Source organism: Empidonax traillii, unplaced genomic scaffold (genome assembly GCF_003031625.1).
Source record: "Empidonax traillii isolate 1590-97213 ecotype Southwest subspecies unplaced genomic scaffold, ASM303162v1 scaffold754:size369281, whole genome shotgun sequence".
Classification (NCBI taxonomy): domain Eukaryota; kingdom Metazoa; phylum Chordata; class Aves; order Passeriformes; family Tyrannidae; genus Empidonax; species Empidonax traillii.
In genome coordinates, this window is record NW_020955947.1 from 12,173 (window position 1) to 25,038 (window position 12,866).

Here is a 12,866-nt window from a genome sequence, read left to right on the forward strand (position 1 = left end):
GCAGAGCTTTTTGGACCAAACAGGCCTATCTTAAGCATTCCACCCTTCCCCTCCACCTGCCATCACACTTGAACAGTCAGCCAGAGCCTATTTCAGGTGTCACCCGTGTGCTGCCGGTGCACCCACCCCCTGTGCAGCCCCTGACAGGCACCAATGTCTGCTGACAACTCAAGGCACCTTCCTCTTGTTTGGTGCAGAAAGCAGGTTGCCAAAGGAATTCCCTGTGCTCTGGCAGACTCCCACGGCAGATCCATAGGTTTCATCCCACAGAAACAACAACAGTTACGGGAGCAAAGACGCTCAGAGGCCCTGTTACACTGGAAAAAAAGGCATGCCAAGGCAGGCTACGTTATTCCTGGGATACGTGAGGTAACAGGAACACCATGCCCCACAGTAAATACATGCAATTCTTCCTATAAATATAGACAGGATTAAATACCACGCAGCAGTAAAGACCTCCAGGGCAACACTAAATCCCTCCTCTGCATGGTTTTCTTGTGCTCTAAGCAGCAAAGCAGTGCCTGCAGTCAGTAAAGAGAAACGTTTGAAGAATCTCATTTTTAAGGCAAAGGAACGAACAAAAAGCACGGAACGGGGTTCAGAAGTTCAGAAACACTTTATTTTGCCTTCTGCTATTTTCTTAAGAAAACAAAACAAAACAAGGTCTGCTTGTTTTAAAACTCATTCAAAAGGCTTCTGAGAGAACTCCCAGAGGAGGAAGGAGCAGATGACATTACAACAGTGGTATGCAAATGGTCTTTTCCCCAGGAAATATAAGATTTTTGTGTTCATATTGCAGTAATTACAGCTTAACAATTAAGAGGACTGTGATTTTTATTCACCAAGCCTAAAAGCTTTAAGAAAGACATCTCAGTCATTGCTTGGATAACATTGGAGACATTTCTTCGGACAGTTATAGCGTGTGATTCACTTGGAACGGTTTCCTAGGGGCAAGAAGTAGTCTGGAAATGAAAATCCCACCAGGTCTCCCTTTGGAAAAGAACTGCTGTGTCTTATCAAGCACATCAACTGTGGTCCACGGTAGGAAAAGTTGCGCTGTTAGAAACACAAACTCACTCCCTATTTGTTATGAGCTGGATCCAAGAAACAAAATGACCTATGCCAGCATCTCCAAAATTCACAGTCACCCTGAGACCAAGTTTAACTTCCACTTCTCATTGCCCTCTACCCTGCCCTGAGCCTAGCTCTCAGATGCCAAAGAGCTCCAAAGCCAGGTGCCCAGGCACGGCTCACACCACCCCTACAGCACTGCCCACCGCGGGCAGGCACAAGATTTGCAAACCTTCAAGCAATTCAAATGCAACGTTGTCCCCTGTGCCCAAAAAGTTTCTCACCTTCTTCTGTCTCCTGTTTGGGGTCATAGCTGCACATCAAGGGTGTCAGAGACTATTCAAGCTGTAACGTAAAATGGGTTATTGGAGAAGCACAGCTCGAGTGCACGCAAAAGGGGCTTTCATCTACAACAACTCCAACACAGGCTGTGCCAACCAGTGGTGAATGAGCACCTGACAGCAGGATTCTGCAAATGTTAACCCTTTGCACACAGAGAGCTCACCAACTCTGACATGATGTATCCATCACCGTGTATCTGCCAAAGCCTAATGTGATCACACCGCCCTCGGTGCTGAGGTTTTCCTGCACTGCAGATCCCCCCTGCACAAGACAGGGCATGAGGTGCCCCCAGACAAGCTCCGTGCCCCCAAAGATTTGGGCGTTGTCAGCGCTGTGCCTCTGCTGAACTACATTAGGAAACACGAGGCACGGGGACCTGGGTGAAATCCACCCGGTTTGAATCTGACCCTGAATGCCCGGGAATAAAAACACACACACAAAACACAGGCACCGCTGGGATTAGGTTGCAGCTCTCCCTACACAATAGCTCTTCCCAAAGCACTAAGCCACCAGCCAACAGCACCTCTTCCAGAAAGAACCACTAAACACCAGTTAACGCACATCAAAAAAAGTTTAATATTTTCACAAGTATCACGTAACACTAGTACCGGAGCTACTAGTGTGCAAAGTAAAAAGACTCTCTACCTTTGCAAAACCAGTTAGGCATGCAATTTTTCAGGTAGACACACACTTAAAGCTGCAATGACTGCTTGTGACTCACATGTTACTTTACAACATTCACTCACAGTGCACCATAATGCATATTGAAATGTTACTGATAGGTAGGGCAATCCAAATCTTAAGAGGAGTGGAATGAGGACAAAGAGGAGTAGCCTGCAAATTTCCATCGACTTTCTGCAGGAAAAGGCAGAAGGGAAAACCATGCAGATATCTCAAATTCATTTTTGGTAGAAGAGTGGGAATTAAGGACTACTGTGTGGTCTCCCTCTTTTGCAGAAAGTGGCGTGGCTTGCAAATGTTACTCGACATTTACCTTCCTAACTGCTTCTCACTTTCAGTAATGCAACTGGTATGCAAGTATAATAATGGCATCGACTCAACAGAGGACAGGGGACACCAAGTGTGTATGATCTTTGCTGTTGCTTTCGTCCTCAGAATAAGCTGCGTTCAATTTTGGCTACCTGGTGGGTTTGTCTACACACCCAGGTCCTCAAAGGCAAGATCAAAATCAAACCCTCCTATGCCTTTCTGAGCACTAACTCTGGCTGAGCGTTTGTGTTCTGAGTGATTGCTGAACAGTATTAAAGATTAAAGCTCTGTGTGGAAGCAAATACCCATTTAAGGCGAGAGACGGAAGCGCCGCATCCGAGGGACACGGGCGAGCTGCAGGTTCCGTGGAGGGGCAGCAGCGGTGCCCTGATCCAGACTAACAAGAAGAGAGAGGAAATGCTTTTTATAAGAACTCTTAACCAGAAGAGCACAGCACAGCCACGTAGGGACCGTGAACGTGCCGATCTCGCAGGTCTGGAGGTTTGGATTACCCCAGTCACCAACCACTTCGTTTTACTCTTTGGGGATTTCTTGCTGAAACGTGACGGATTTCGCCCAGTAACACAACACCGCTCACAGAAGCAATGGGAAATACCAGTGGAACCAGATCTGTGGGACAAGGGCATTATTTACTTTCACCATGACAGAACAGGCATCAAGGAAGCGAGTAAGTCGCGGTGTCAAGTCCCGCTATAGAGTTACGTGCGTGCACGGTGCTGACACACCATAACGTTTTCACAATCGCTTTAGACGGAACAACAGCAGGTAGATATGCAGGAGGGAACTGTTGCTTCCCCTTCACTAAAAGCATCCACACCCAGGTCTGGTGGTCAGCGTGCTGGCAGTGCGCTCACAGGGATGCTGCAAAGGGCACGCTCGGTACGATGCAACGGCAGCTCTCAACGCACATCACTTGGGGGCAATTTTGTCTCAGACAACAACCGAGTTTTTGACAACTGCAGAAATTATAGACTGATTTTTTTCCATGACCTACAGATGGGGAAGGTACCAACAAGGTGAGTAAGAAACATGCATGTTGGGGTCCAGAAACAGGAGATATTATTAACAGCACACATTCTATCTTGTATCCTATCTTTTTTTTTCTTTATGTCATTAGTTGTAATTTCTTTTATTTCCCCCGATAAAGCAGTGAGTTCTGGGTTTTTACCAGTTCTGACTACGCAGTCGCTGCTTTATGAGAAAGTGCTCACAAGACAGAATCGGGGCCAGGGCCGTGGAGTTCAGTTCTGCTCAGCCTCGCGCAGCCGGCATCCCACGGCCGTGATGAGCGCGGCCCCCTTCCCGCTGCCGTCCTCCGACAGCAGGAAGGTCACGTCGCAGTTGGGTGCCAGGTCTTTGACTGTTTGGTGCATGATCCTCGAAAAGCTGCGAAAGGAAACGCGGGCAGTGGGTGAGGGAGGCCCCGCAGAGCACTGCTCTGGGCCTCTGCACTGCACCCCCTTTCACAGGGGAAAGAGCAGAAATGCTGGAAACTAGGGGGGATTTGAAGACTGGGTGGAGTAGGGGCTAAAGGAAAGCAGCACTGGCGTCCCAGGTCTGCCTCTCTGTCCGTGTGGGGTTAACTCAGATCACTTGTACCACAGCAAAGGGAAGAGAATAGACCACTTAAATCATCTCCTTCCCACCCACCTCCCTCCATGCACACTGGAGGTTGGGCACTAATCCTCCTCTCCTCCTGCCCCTGCTCTTTTAGACTGCTGCCCTCACCTGCACTGCTCCTCAGCAGCCCATCTCCGCTGTGCCCTGAACAGAAACATCCTCCCCAGAGGCACCAGGCATTCCAGCACTGCTCTGGCATTGCCTGAGCACAGCCAAGAGATCCCTCCCTTGCCGTACGGCTTCCAACTCACCCAGCAAAGGCTGTGTCGCCTTCGGTTTGTCACCACCCCAAGAATCTTTCACAAGTCCTTCTTGACCCTCTCGTTGCCCTTCAGAAATCCCTGAACCCCCTAATCAAGACTTTCTCTTCCCTGGCTCTTATCCTAGCAAGTAGGGGAGCCCAGTTGGGTGTGTGAAGAGAAGGGATGTACGCGCAGCGCGCTACAGGCGAACAACTGCTGGGAAGGCAGATACTCACTGAGGATGTAGTTTGTACAGAGTGCCATCCACACCGACCGTTATCTCCAGGCGCTCCAACCCTCTGTTCTCCCTAATTTTATCTACAATGGCAGCCATTCCAGCGCCACACAGCTGAGCTGCTCGCCTCGACACCGCCCCGCAGACGGTCTTGACGATGATGCTGTCGTCGCAGGTGCTGTTGAGCCCCAGCTGCTGCAGGATGGTTCTCACCTGCAGCAAGGCCAGCCTGTCACTGCAGAAGGAGAGCACAGTGGTAAACTGAAGGTTCCCCCTCAGACAAGCCGGTGCCACAAACCCCACTGCACCCACGGCTGCATCCACGGCAGCAGCCCCAGCGGGCAGCAGCCTTTCCTGACAACGCTAGGGACCTCAGGGAATGTCAATTCATTCACCCCAGCACCGTGGCTGCAGTGTAGGAGAGGGGTGCAAGTGGCCACAGAGGCTCCAAGTGCGACTCTGCATTGCCTCTCCTTCTCTTTTCTTACCATGGAGCATTTCTGGAAAATACTTTTCATGATCAACTTGTGTTTTTTTTCCCCCCATAAAGACTCAGAGATCGCTTTAAAATACAGAGCCCAAGCAATAAAAACACAAAAACACCCAGTAAAAAGTGCTCACTCAGCCAGTGCTCATTCCATCCCACAACTATACCTACACACACACAAGGGGCCCAGGAAAATGGCTTGGTTTCCAAACGAGCAAATAAAACAGTACAGTGAGGGAATCCTTGACAGCCTTTCCCAGGATTTAGCAATGAGCACTGAGAGAAATTCAGATGACACTCTAAGAGTCCTTCTGCACACACACACACAAAGGCTCTTACTGAAACCAAAATAATCTCTAAAGGAGCAAGCAATGCTCTCCAGCTGTCCCTCCCCTCCAGGGGTGTCACCAGCAGAGCACCACCACAGTATTTCACACTGAGCAGCCTCCCATGCTCTTACCTCTCAATCTGAGACAGGAACTTGGTTTCGAAGATATGCCTGGTCTTCAGTGTCTCTGAAATCTGGCCTCGGAACAGGAACCCCCGTTTGGTGAAGTCGATCAAAATGTTGCGGACGATTTCCCCCAGGTACATCCCACTGATCATCTTCTCGTACCTGCAAGGAAAGGCAGAGGTGCAGCTCAGAGGGAACCTGCTCATGTCTGAAAAGGCAGCATCACAGGTCTGTCACCAGCCAGGTGTCCTGCCCACACGCTTTGGGGACATAAAATACGCAACCCCATTCACACAGAGCGGCCGTTTGCTAGAAAAAGTAGGCAAGAAAAAGCAGGAAGACTCGTTGGGAAGCCTCCTGAGCCCATCTACAGACACTTCATTTATTCCTCACTGCCACGTTCCCCTGGCCAGGCATGTTAATGATGGCTGGTATTTCTTTCTCCCAGATGGAAGAAATGAAAACCTGAGAGCAGAACGGTGCCCAGTCGAATGGCACATTATCCATGCATCTCCCAGGGACAGCCCTGAGTGGACCCCAGGGAAAACTTGTCTCCACATTCGGGAACCCTCTTGAAGCAAGGCTGAGACCTCTAAACAGAAAAAGCTCAGTGGTTCCATGCAGCAGAATTACAGGGACACCCCAAGGTACAGTCACTGCAAGTGCAGTGTTTTAAAGGGAGTCCTATACTGCAAAAGCAACCCTGGGAAAGATAAAGGATGTGAAAAGGCACCTCTGGCATGTTCACAGGACCACTGACCTATAAACCAGCGAGCTGGAGGTCCAGGGTTGGTTTATGCTCTTCACTTAATTCCAGCACCTGGCATTAATTTTCCACTCCCAAAACCAGAGGGAGGAACCAAGCTGTCTTGAACCCCTCTCACACCCCACTCTGCACACAGGACCCAAGTCTGCCCCCAGGCCAGAGAGAGGGAGTCTCTTCCACCTGCAGATCTCCTCCCAGCACATGACAAGGAGTGGTCCCAGAGCGATGCTCAGCACTGGTGCAGGGCAGCCCTGCTTTGCATTCCTGCTCCTCCAGCACCATCCTGCTTTGAATGGAGCTTTCTGAGGCCCGTGAGTTGTGTCTTCACCAACAAACTGAACGCTCTTCCATTTTCTGAGCAGGGCCATTCACCTCCCCAAGCTCTACAGCAGTGCCTGTGCCCTGGATTGAGCAGAGCCCAGCACACCATCCTGCTGGAAGCAGGCCACACAGTCCATTTAATACTGTGGACTCTCTCAGGCTTGTACCCAGCAGGAGTTCTCCTTCTTGAGTGCCTAACTATCTCTGGAATAAATTATCCCCCCTGGCAGTCTCCATGACTGCCTTTGGCTGCTTACTCCGTGCCAGCTCTGCTGCTGCAGCAGGCTTGCCCAGCATCTGCCTCCATGGGTCTGTTTGAGCCTCAGCTTCTAAACAGCTTCCCACAGGACCTGCCAACTCGGTCTGTATTCCTCAGGTTTTTGGGCAGATTTACTCTGATCACGAAATCTTTTTAAAAGCTCCTGGCATCAAAGCATTGCTGCAGAGAAATGATGAAAAAGTGCAGTCCCAGCGTGCAGCATCTCCAGCCCAATTCTATCAGTGCTAGGTACACCTCCCCTCAGCCCTTTCTTGAAGGGGACAGAGAAGCACTTGCCCAAACAGGAGCTGAACCCCTAGAAGGGGGACGAAACTCCAGGACCAAGAAAGGCAGGTCCTCTAACTTGACACATTTCAGCCAGAAAAATGGCCTGAAATAAGAGGCTGCAACTGCCAGAAAGCTCCTGACTGCTTTACGGCAAGCAGCTCCAAGCTCCAACCACACCAGCTGGTATAGGCTCAGGATTTCTACAGGCACAAAAAGAGAGTTCAGCTAAAAGAGATTAACCTGAGACCAAGAGCAAAAGAATGACAGGCCATCTTAACCCCCTCAGTACAGCACAGGGTGAGAAAAAGGGTTTCTTTGTAATGTCAAGACTTTTGAAGTCCTCACAGCAGCAAGTAAGTCACAAAAAAGCAGGGAGCAGGAGAAGCACAGGAAGAGGATAGCAAGGCTGCAGTCATTTTCCACCTCTCCTTTCTCCAACTGGGAGAAATCCAATTCTCTCTTAAAAGCATTTAAGGCAGCCTGGCTTATATCCACAGCACACCATTGACAGCATTTGTAGCCGAGTACCTTTGCTTTCCAGCATTCAGTGAATAGTCATCAACTGCTTTGTCATATATTGTCCTGATGTCGTCCAGGCATCCGTTATCCCCGAACGCTCCCCACTCCGTGTTCACGCACATCCGCCCCTGCTCACCATCCACCATCTCTATGTTCCTCATCTCTTCCATGTAACAGGCATTGCTGCCCGTTCCTGGAGGAAGAAAACACTGACATTGCTCTTTGTTGGGAACAAAACAACGCTAGGACCAGCAACCACAGCCCTGAGAAGCCTTCTGGGGGATCCCCACGGTGCTTCTTCCTGAATGACAAAGTCAAACCATCATCTGAAAACGTCAGGGAAAGAAACCAAAATGCCACTCTTTGGTAATGCTAAACTGAAGGAGAACATTTCTGCTGTGCTGCACAGCTCAGGGGGACTCAGAGCCATGAGGGTCCCACGCTGCAGGGAGGGGCAGTAGGGCAGCACTTTTGGTCCATGAACCCTCATGGTGTTTCTGAATCCAGAACCACAGCAAGCAACCAGCTGGATTTTGCAGTTAAGAACCATCCTTCCACAAGGCCCATGGACCCAGAGAATCCAGGGAAAATGTGCTGAACTGAAAAACCTCAGCAAGTTCTGAGGCATCAGGGCTTTTACCAGCTGATTGCTTGTTTTTTTTTTTTGTTTTTTTTTTCTGATTTAAAGTGCTTCTTTTCTCTGGCAGGAAGGTTACTTCCATGTTGAAATGATGCAATATCTGATTCTGCTCAAAGGGGATCCTAAGGAGTGTGGCAACTGCTCTGTGTACACAGAGGTCTTGGGGAACAAAGCTTTATCAGCAACGAGAGGCAGCTTTAGCTGTTACCCAGGGCAAAAGTTTTCTTAAAGTAACCTAAGGAACTCCATTTAATCCATGCATGCTTCTGCATCAATTATATCAGCAAGTCTGTTTTCCTTTGCCGTTTCTGTAGGGAAATACATCAACACAGTCTGAGCTAAAATAGATCCTCCCACAGACAGCACTCCCTGCTGCAGGAGAGCTGAGCCACAGCACAGGGTTTGGGGGGGACGTCTGGGCTTGCAGACTGAGCCTCAGGATTGCAGGACCAAACCCAGGTGCGGGCCACCACCAGTGTCCAAGCTCCCCCAGCAGGTGCCACCAGCCTGGCCCAGGCAATCCAGGCAGGGCAGAGGGAGCCTGTCAGAGCCCAGGGCTGTCACTCCCATCATTCCAGAAGCACCCAGACCACCTCTGACCCCCTGCTCTGCACACAGACGTGCTGCTGCAGAGCATGCCTGGCAGGGCTGCAGCAGACAGTCCTCAGAGGATGCTCCCAGCGCCCCAAGGACACGCCGTCCTTCCCGGAGGGCACTCTCGTTCCTGAAAACACGCCAGCCATAGAGCTGCGCAGACACGACTTCCTACCCACACTGCACTGTGCTGACTCATCCTGGACACCTTCCAACTGTCTGGAGGAGAAACTGGTGGCGTTTTACTTTCCTACAAGCCACCTCGCAACTCCAAGCTTGCGGGTGCTTCGTCCCCTTCTCTCCCACAGAACACTCGTTTCTCCGGAGAGCTTTGGGAATTCACACCCTCCCCATGTCTCAGGCTCCCCGGGGCGTGTGGCATTTGCAGGTCACCCGTGGAATTGCTTCAGCTGTCTCGCTGCTGGGAAGGGAGCTCTCAGTCAGTGCACTTTGTCTATCAGAGCTCCCCATCACGTGCCATTCGGGAACGGTGGGTGTGCTGGCCGTTGAATTTTACTCTTTCACTCCCTGAACACCCTGGCTTTATTCTCAGTTAACCACAGGGGTGCCTCCAAGAGAATACAGACAGATGTGTCGACGTGCTGTTCAATAAAAAGCAGCTCTTACACATACCCACAATGAGCCCGATTTCACAGTTTGGGTCTTCATAAGCACAGGTCATCATCGTGCCCACCGTATCATTCACCACAGCCACCACATCCAAGTCAAATTCCTTTGGGAGAGAGAAATGCCAACAGTGAGAACTCTGGCCTTGGTGCCCCATCACACCAGAGGAGCATACCAAAGGGGATGCTGTCAAAACCCACTGGAAGCGAACAACTAAAATTACCATCCTGATTTCAGACACACAGAAATAGGAACTTAATCTACCAGCAGGCAGCTAAGGCTCCTCACATGTTGTATCCATGACAGACTGTCTCCAGAAGAAAGTATATTCCTGGCTGTTCTCTTTGGCTTCGGTATGTTATGTACAGATCTTGTTCAGAGGCAGAGGACATTCTCTATTATAGCAATGAGGTAGCAAATCCAGTAACAAAGGTTTTAAGACCTCCTTTTCACTGGCTGACAAAACCTCTGCAAAATTAATGTCCTCCTCAGGCTATTTTTCTTCCCTTCCTAGAAAGTTTTGGCTAAGCCAGTTGAGGTATTTTTAAGATCAAAGAGGGGAGGGAGGAAAACTGCCCTTTAGGGTGCACTGAGGTGCATTCCTACAATCACTGCTTTGAAAACTCCTGATTTCTCCATGCTCTGATAGATAGGAAAATTGTCACAGGGTTTGAAAGAAGTCTTGAAAGTTGGGGCAAATTTGGACAGTTAGAAGTCTCTGAGGAAAAAAAAAAAAACCACAACTTTCTGTGCAGGACAGGAGAAACAGCTCATCTCTACAAGGCACACAAACCCTGTGAGAGGGAGCCAGCCTGACCCACAAGGTCTGCCAAGTCTGGAGGGAAGGGAGGAGTAGGAGGAGAAAAAGAAAACAAAGGCAAAAGAAAAATCACCTCTCTTCTTTTAATTCCTTCTCTAAGCAAATATACCACATCTTCTCCCTCGCAGTCTGTAGCTTTGAAGCCTTTTGTCCAATTGAGAAGGATACCCTAAAAAGCAAGAAAACAGGTTACCAAGTTGCTGAGACTCAGGTGCTGCACTCTGTGTTTCAAATCATTTAGTTTGAGGTTTTACAGAAGAGCCTCTGTGAAAAAGGTATGTGGAATTTGCATCTAAAACTACTAATCATGCTTGGTCTCCGAATTTTCGGAGCAATGTAAGAAACTCAAAAAAAAAAAAAAAAACAAACCAACACAATTGTGACAGAAAAAATGTCTTTCTTCAAAACAAACAGCTAACTAGACAGGAAAGTGTTTAGAGTTGCACAGGTGGGATTGGTGTAAATCTGTGGCAGTGAAGAAGTTAAAAACGTAAGAGGAAAGAACAAAGGCACACCTGTCAGGGACCTGCTGCAGGCCACACTGTCACCTTAGGGTGACACAGCCCACAGGCCCTGCTCCATCTGCTCCATCCCATGAGACAAAATGAACTAGGAACAGGTGCAGGGATGGACTTTTGCTTACTGCTTGCTAAACCAGGGAAGTATCACAGACCAGCAGGTTTATACAATGGGAAAAAAACATGATGCCTTAAAAAAGGGGTAACAGCACCATGGAAAATTTAAAATGCTCTTATCTTCACAGCCATGGGCTGAGCAGCATTTGCATTATTACCCTTAAAGGAACTATTTATAGGAACAGCTATACTGATGAGGGTCAGAGCATAAACCTTCCCCTGGTACAACCTTCCTGTAAGTGTCACGTGGATGACAGGAAGACAGAGAAACCAGGCCTGGCACAGGCACAAAAGCAGATTCAAAAGACACTAAGGAACTTACAGCATCCAGACTGGTCTGCTTGCAAGGGAAGGAAAAGGTGAAGCCAAGAGGAAGACGTGCACCTTTTATCCCCATATAATCCAGGAAGTCAGAAATGCAGGTAACGATGTGATCAAACAGCTTTAAAGAGAAAAGTCACAATATTTGCAGGTGTACATGTTACTCGCTCCTAAAGAGTTATTTAAAAAGCAGCACTGCAGCCAGAGAGAAACAAAAATACCTCTTCTCCTGTTCCCTGCATCACCTCTACAGGAATGGCATAGATCTTGTTGTGCATCTCAACTGTTCTCCTTTTACCACTGCGGATTTTCACCAACAAAACTCTAAAGTTTGTCCCTCCAAGGTCAAGTGCCAGAAAGTCTCCGTTTTCTGTAAAAGAACACGCATGTGTGTATATTTGAAGAATCATAAGCAAAATCTGAAAAAGTGCTTTGCCCAGAAAGAAAATCTCCGAGAAACTCAGCTGAGTTTCCATCAAAGGAGGATTTTAGAAGCTGTTCTGATTATTCCACCTCCTTTTTTTGTGTGTGTTTTTGTTTTATTTTTGGTTTTGTTTTGCTTTAAACTGTAAAGGAACAAAGTACCCACAGAACCATTCCCTGAGAGAAAGCAGAAATTTGGCTGTGCCGACGGGCAAAGAACTGCCCGGTTAGCGCGAACAGGGCTCGTGTGGGTTTGGGTTTGAACCCAACCTTGGCTTTATGAGCCCAACTGTGGTTTTATCCCCTCAAGCTGTGGCTTTGCTTGCCCCCTGGGGTAAGGACACGGGGCCAGCAACCAGCACAGGGCAGCGCAGGCTGAGATCTCCTCCTTCGCCCAGCCCAGGTTCCTCTTTGTTCGCACCGGATCTGCTCCCCCTCCATCAAACTCCAACCCAAACCCCACCGCCGGGAGCCGGTTTTGGGCACCCCGTATCCGAGCCAGCGTCCCCCCTCCACGAGGCCACGCCTCTACCTGTCCCATCCGGCGTGCTGCGGACGAAGGTGGGCAGCATCTTCACTTTGGCAGTCTCGTGAGTCTTTTTCTTCAGCCCCGCTTCCATCTCCGCCCTCATCCTCTTCTTGACCTGCAGCAGCTGCTCATGGGTGAGCTTGAACTCGGCCAGGGTCTCGTCGATGAGCCGGTGCTGCTCCGACAGCCGGTAGGCCACGGCCGTCACCATGGCCGCCCCCTTGCCGCTGCCGCTCTCGGACAGCAGGAACCGCACCTCCGAGTCGGGCACCAGGCGCCGCGTGGTTTTGTGCAGGCGCCGGGCGTACCTGGGGGAGAGGAGGCTGCGAGCCCTGTGTCCTGACCGTGACAGCAGAGGAGAGAAATCCCCTGGCTCCCCTGCTGCTCTGATCCCCCCTCCTGAGGTCATCTCCTGAACGCACTGGTTTAGATGGTGTGAGGAAACAGTTCTGAAATTGCCCACGTATGTTATCTTCACAGAATACGCTGAGCTGGAAGGCACCCGCAAGGATCACTGAATCCAACCCTTAGCTCTGCACAGGATCATCCCCAAGAGTCACACCCTGTGCCTGAGAGGATCATCCAAACACTCCCTGAGCTCTGTCAGCCTTGGGGCTGTGACCACTGCCCAAGGGAGCCTGTTCAGAGCCCAACCACCCTCT

The 12,866-nt window shown here is 49.7% G+C and overlaps 1 protein-coding gene across 1 annotated transcript in view; it reads right to left on the reverse strand.

Moving 5' to 3' along the window:
* Positions 1-597: 597 nt before the first annotated feature.
* Positions 598-12,866, reverse strand: part of LOC114066291 (hexokinase-1) — a 35,310-nt gene continuing 23,041 nt past the window's right edge. The window contains exons 10-18 of the mRNA XM_027900858.1: positions 12,208-12,512; positions 11,474-11,622; positions 11,254-11,373; positions 10,370-10,465; positions 9,483-9,582; positions 7,625-7,808; positions 5,469-5,624; positions 4,523-4,756; positions 598-3,810 (exon numbers count right to left, since the gene is read on the reverse strand). Coding sequence (XP_027756659.1) covers positions 3,666-3,810; positions 4,523-4,756; positions 5,469-5,624; positions 7,625-7,808; positions 9,483-9,582; positions 10,370-10,465; positions 11,254-11,373; positions 11,474-11,622; positions 12,208-12,512 — 1,489 coding nt within the window. The 3' untranslated portion in view covers positions 598-3,665. The remainder of the gene's footprint in view (positions 3,811-4,522; positions 4,757-5,468; positions 5,625-7,624; positions 7,809-9,482; positions 9,583-10,369; positions 10,466-11,253; positions 11,374-11,473; positions 11,623-12,207; positions 12,513-12,866) is intronic.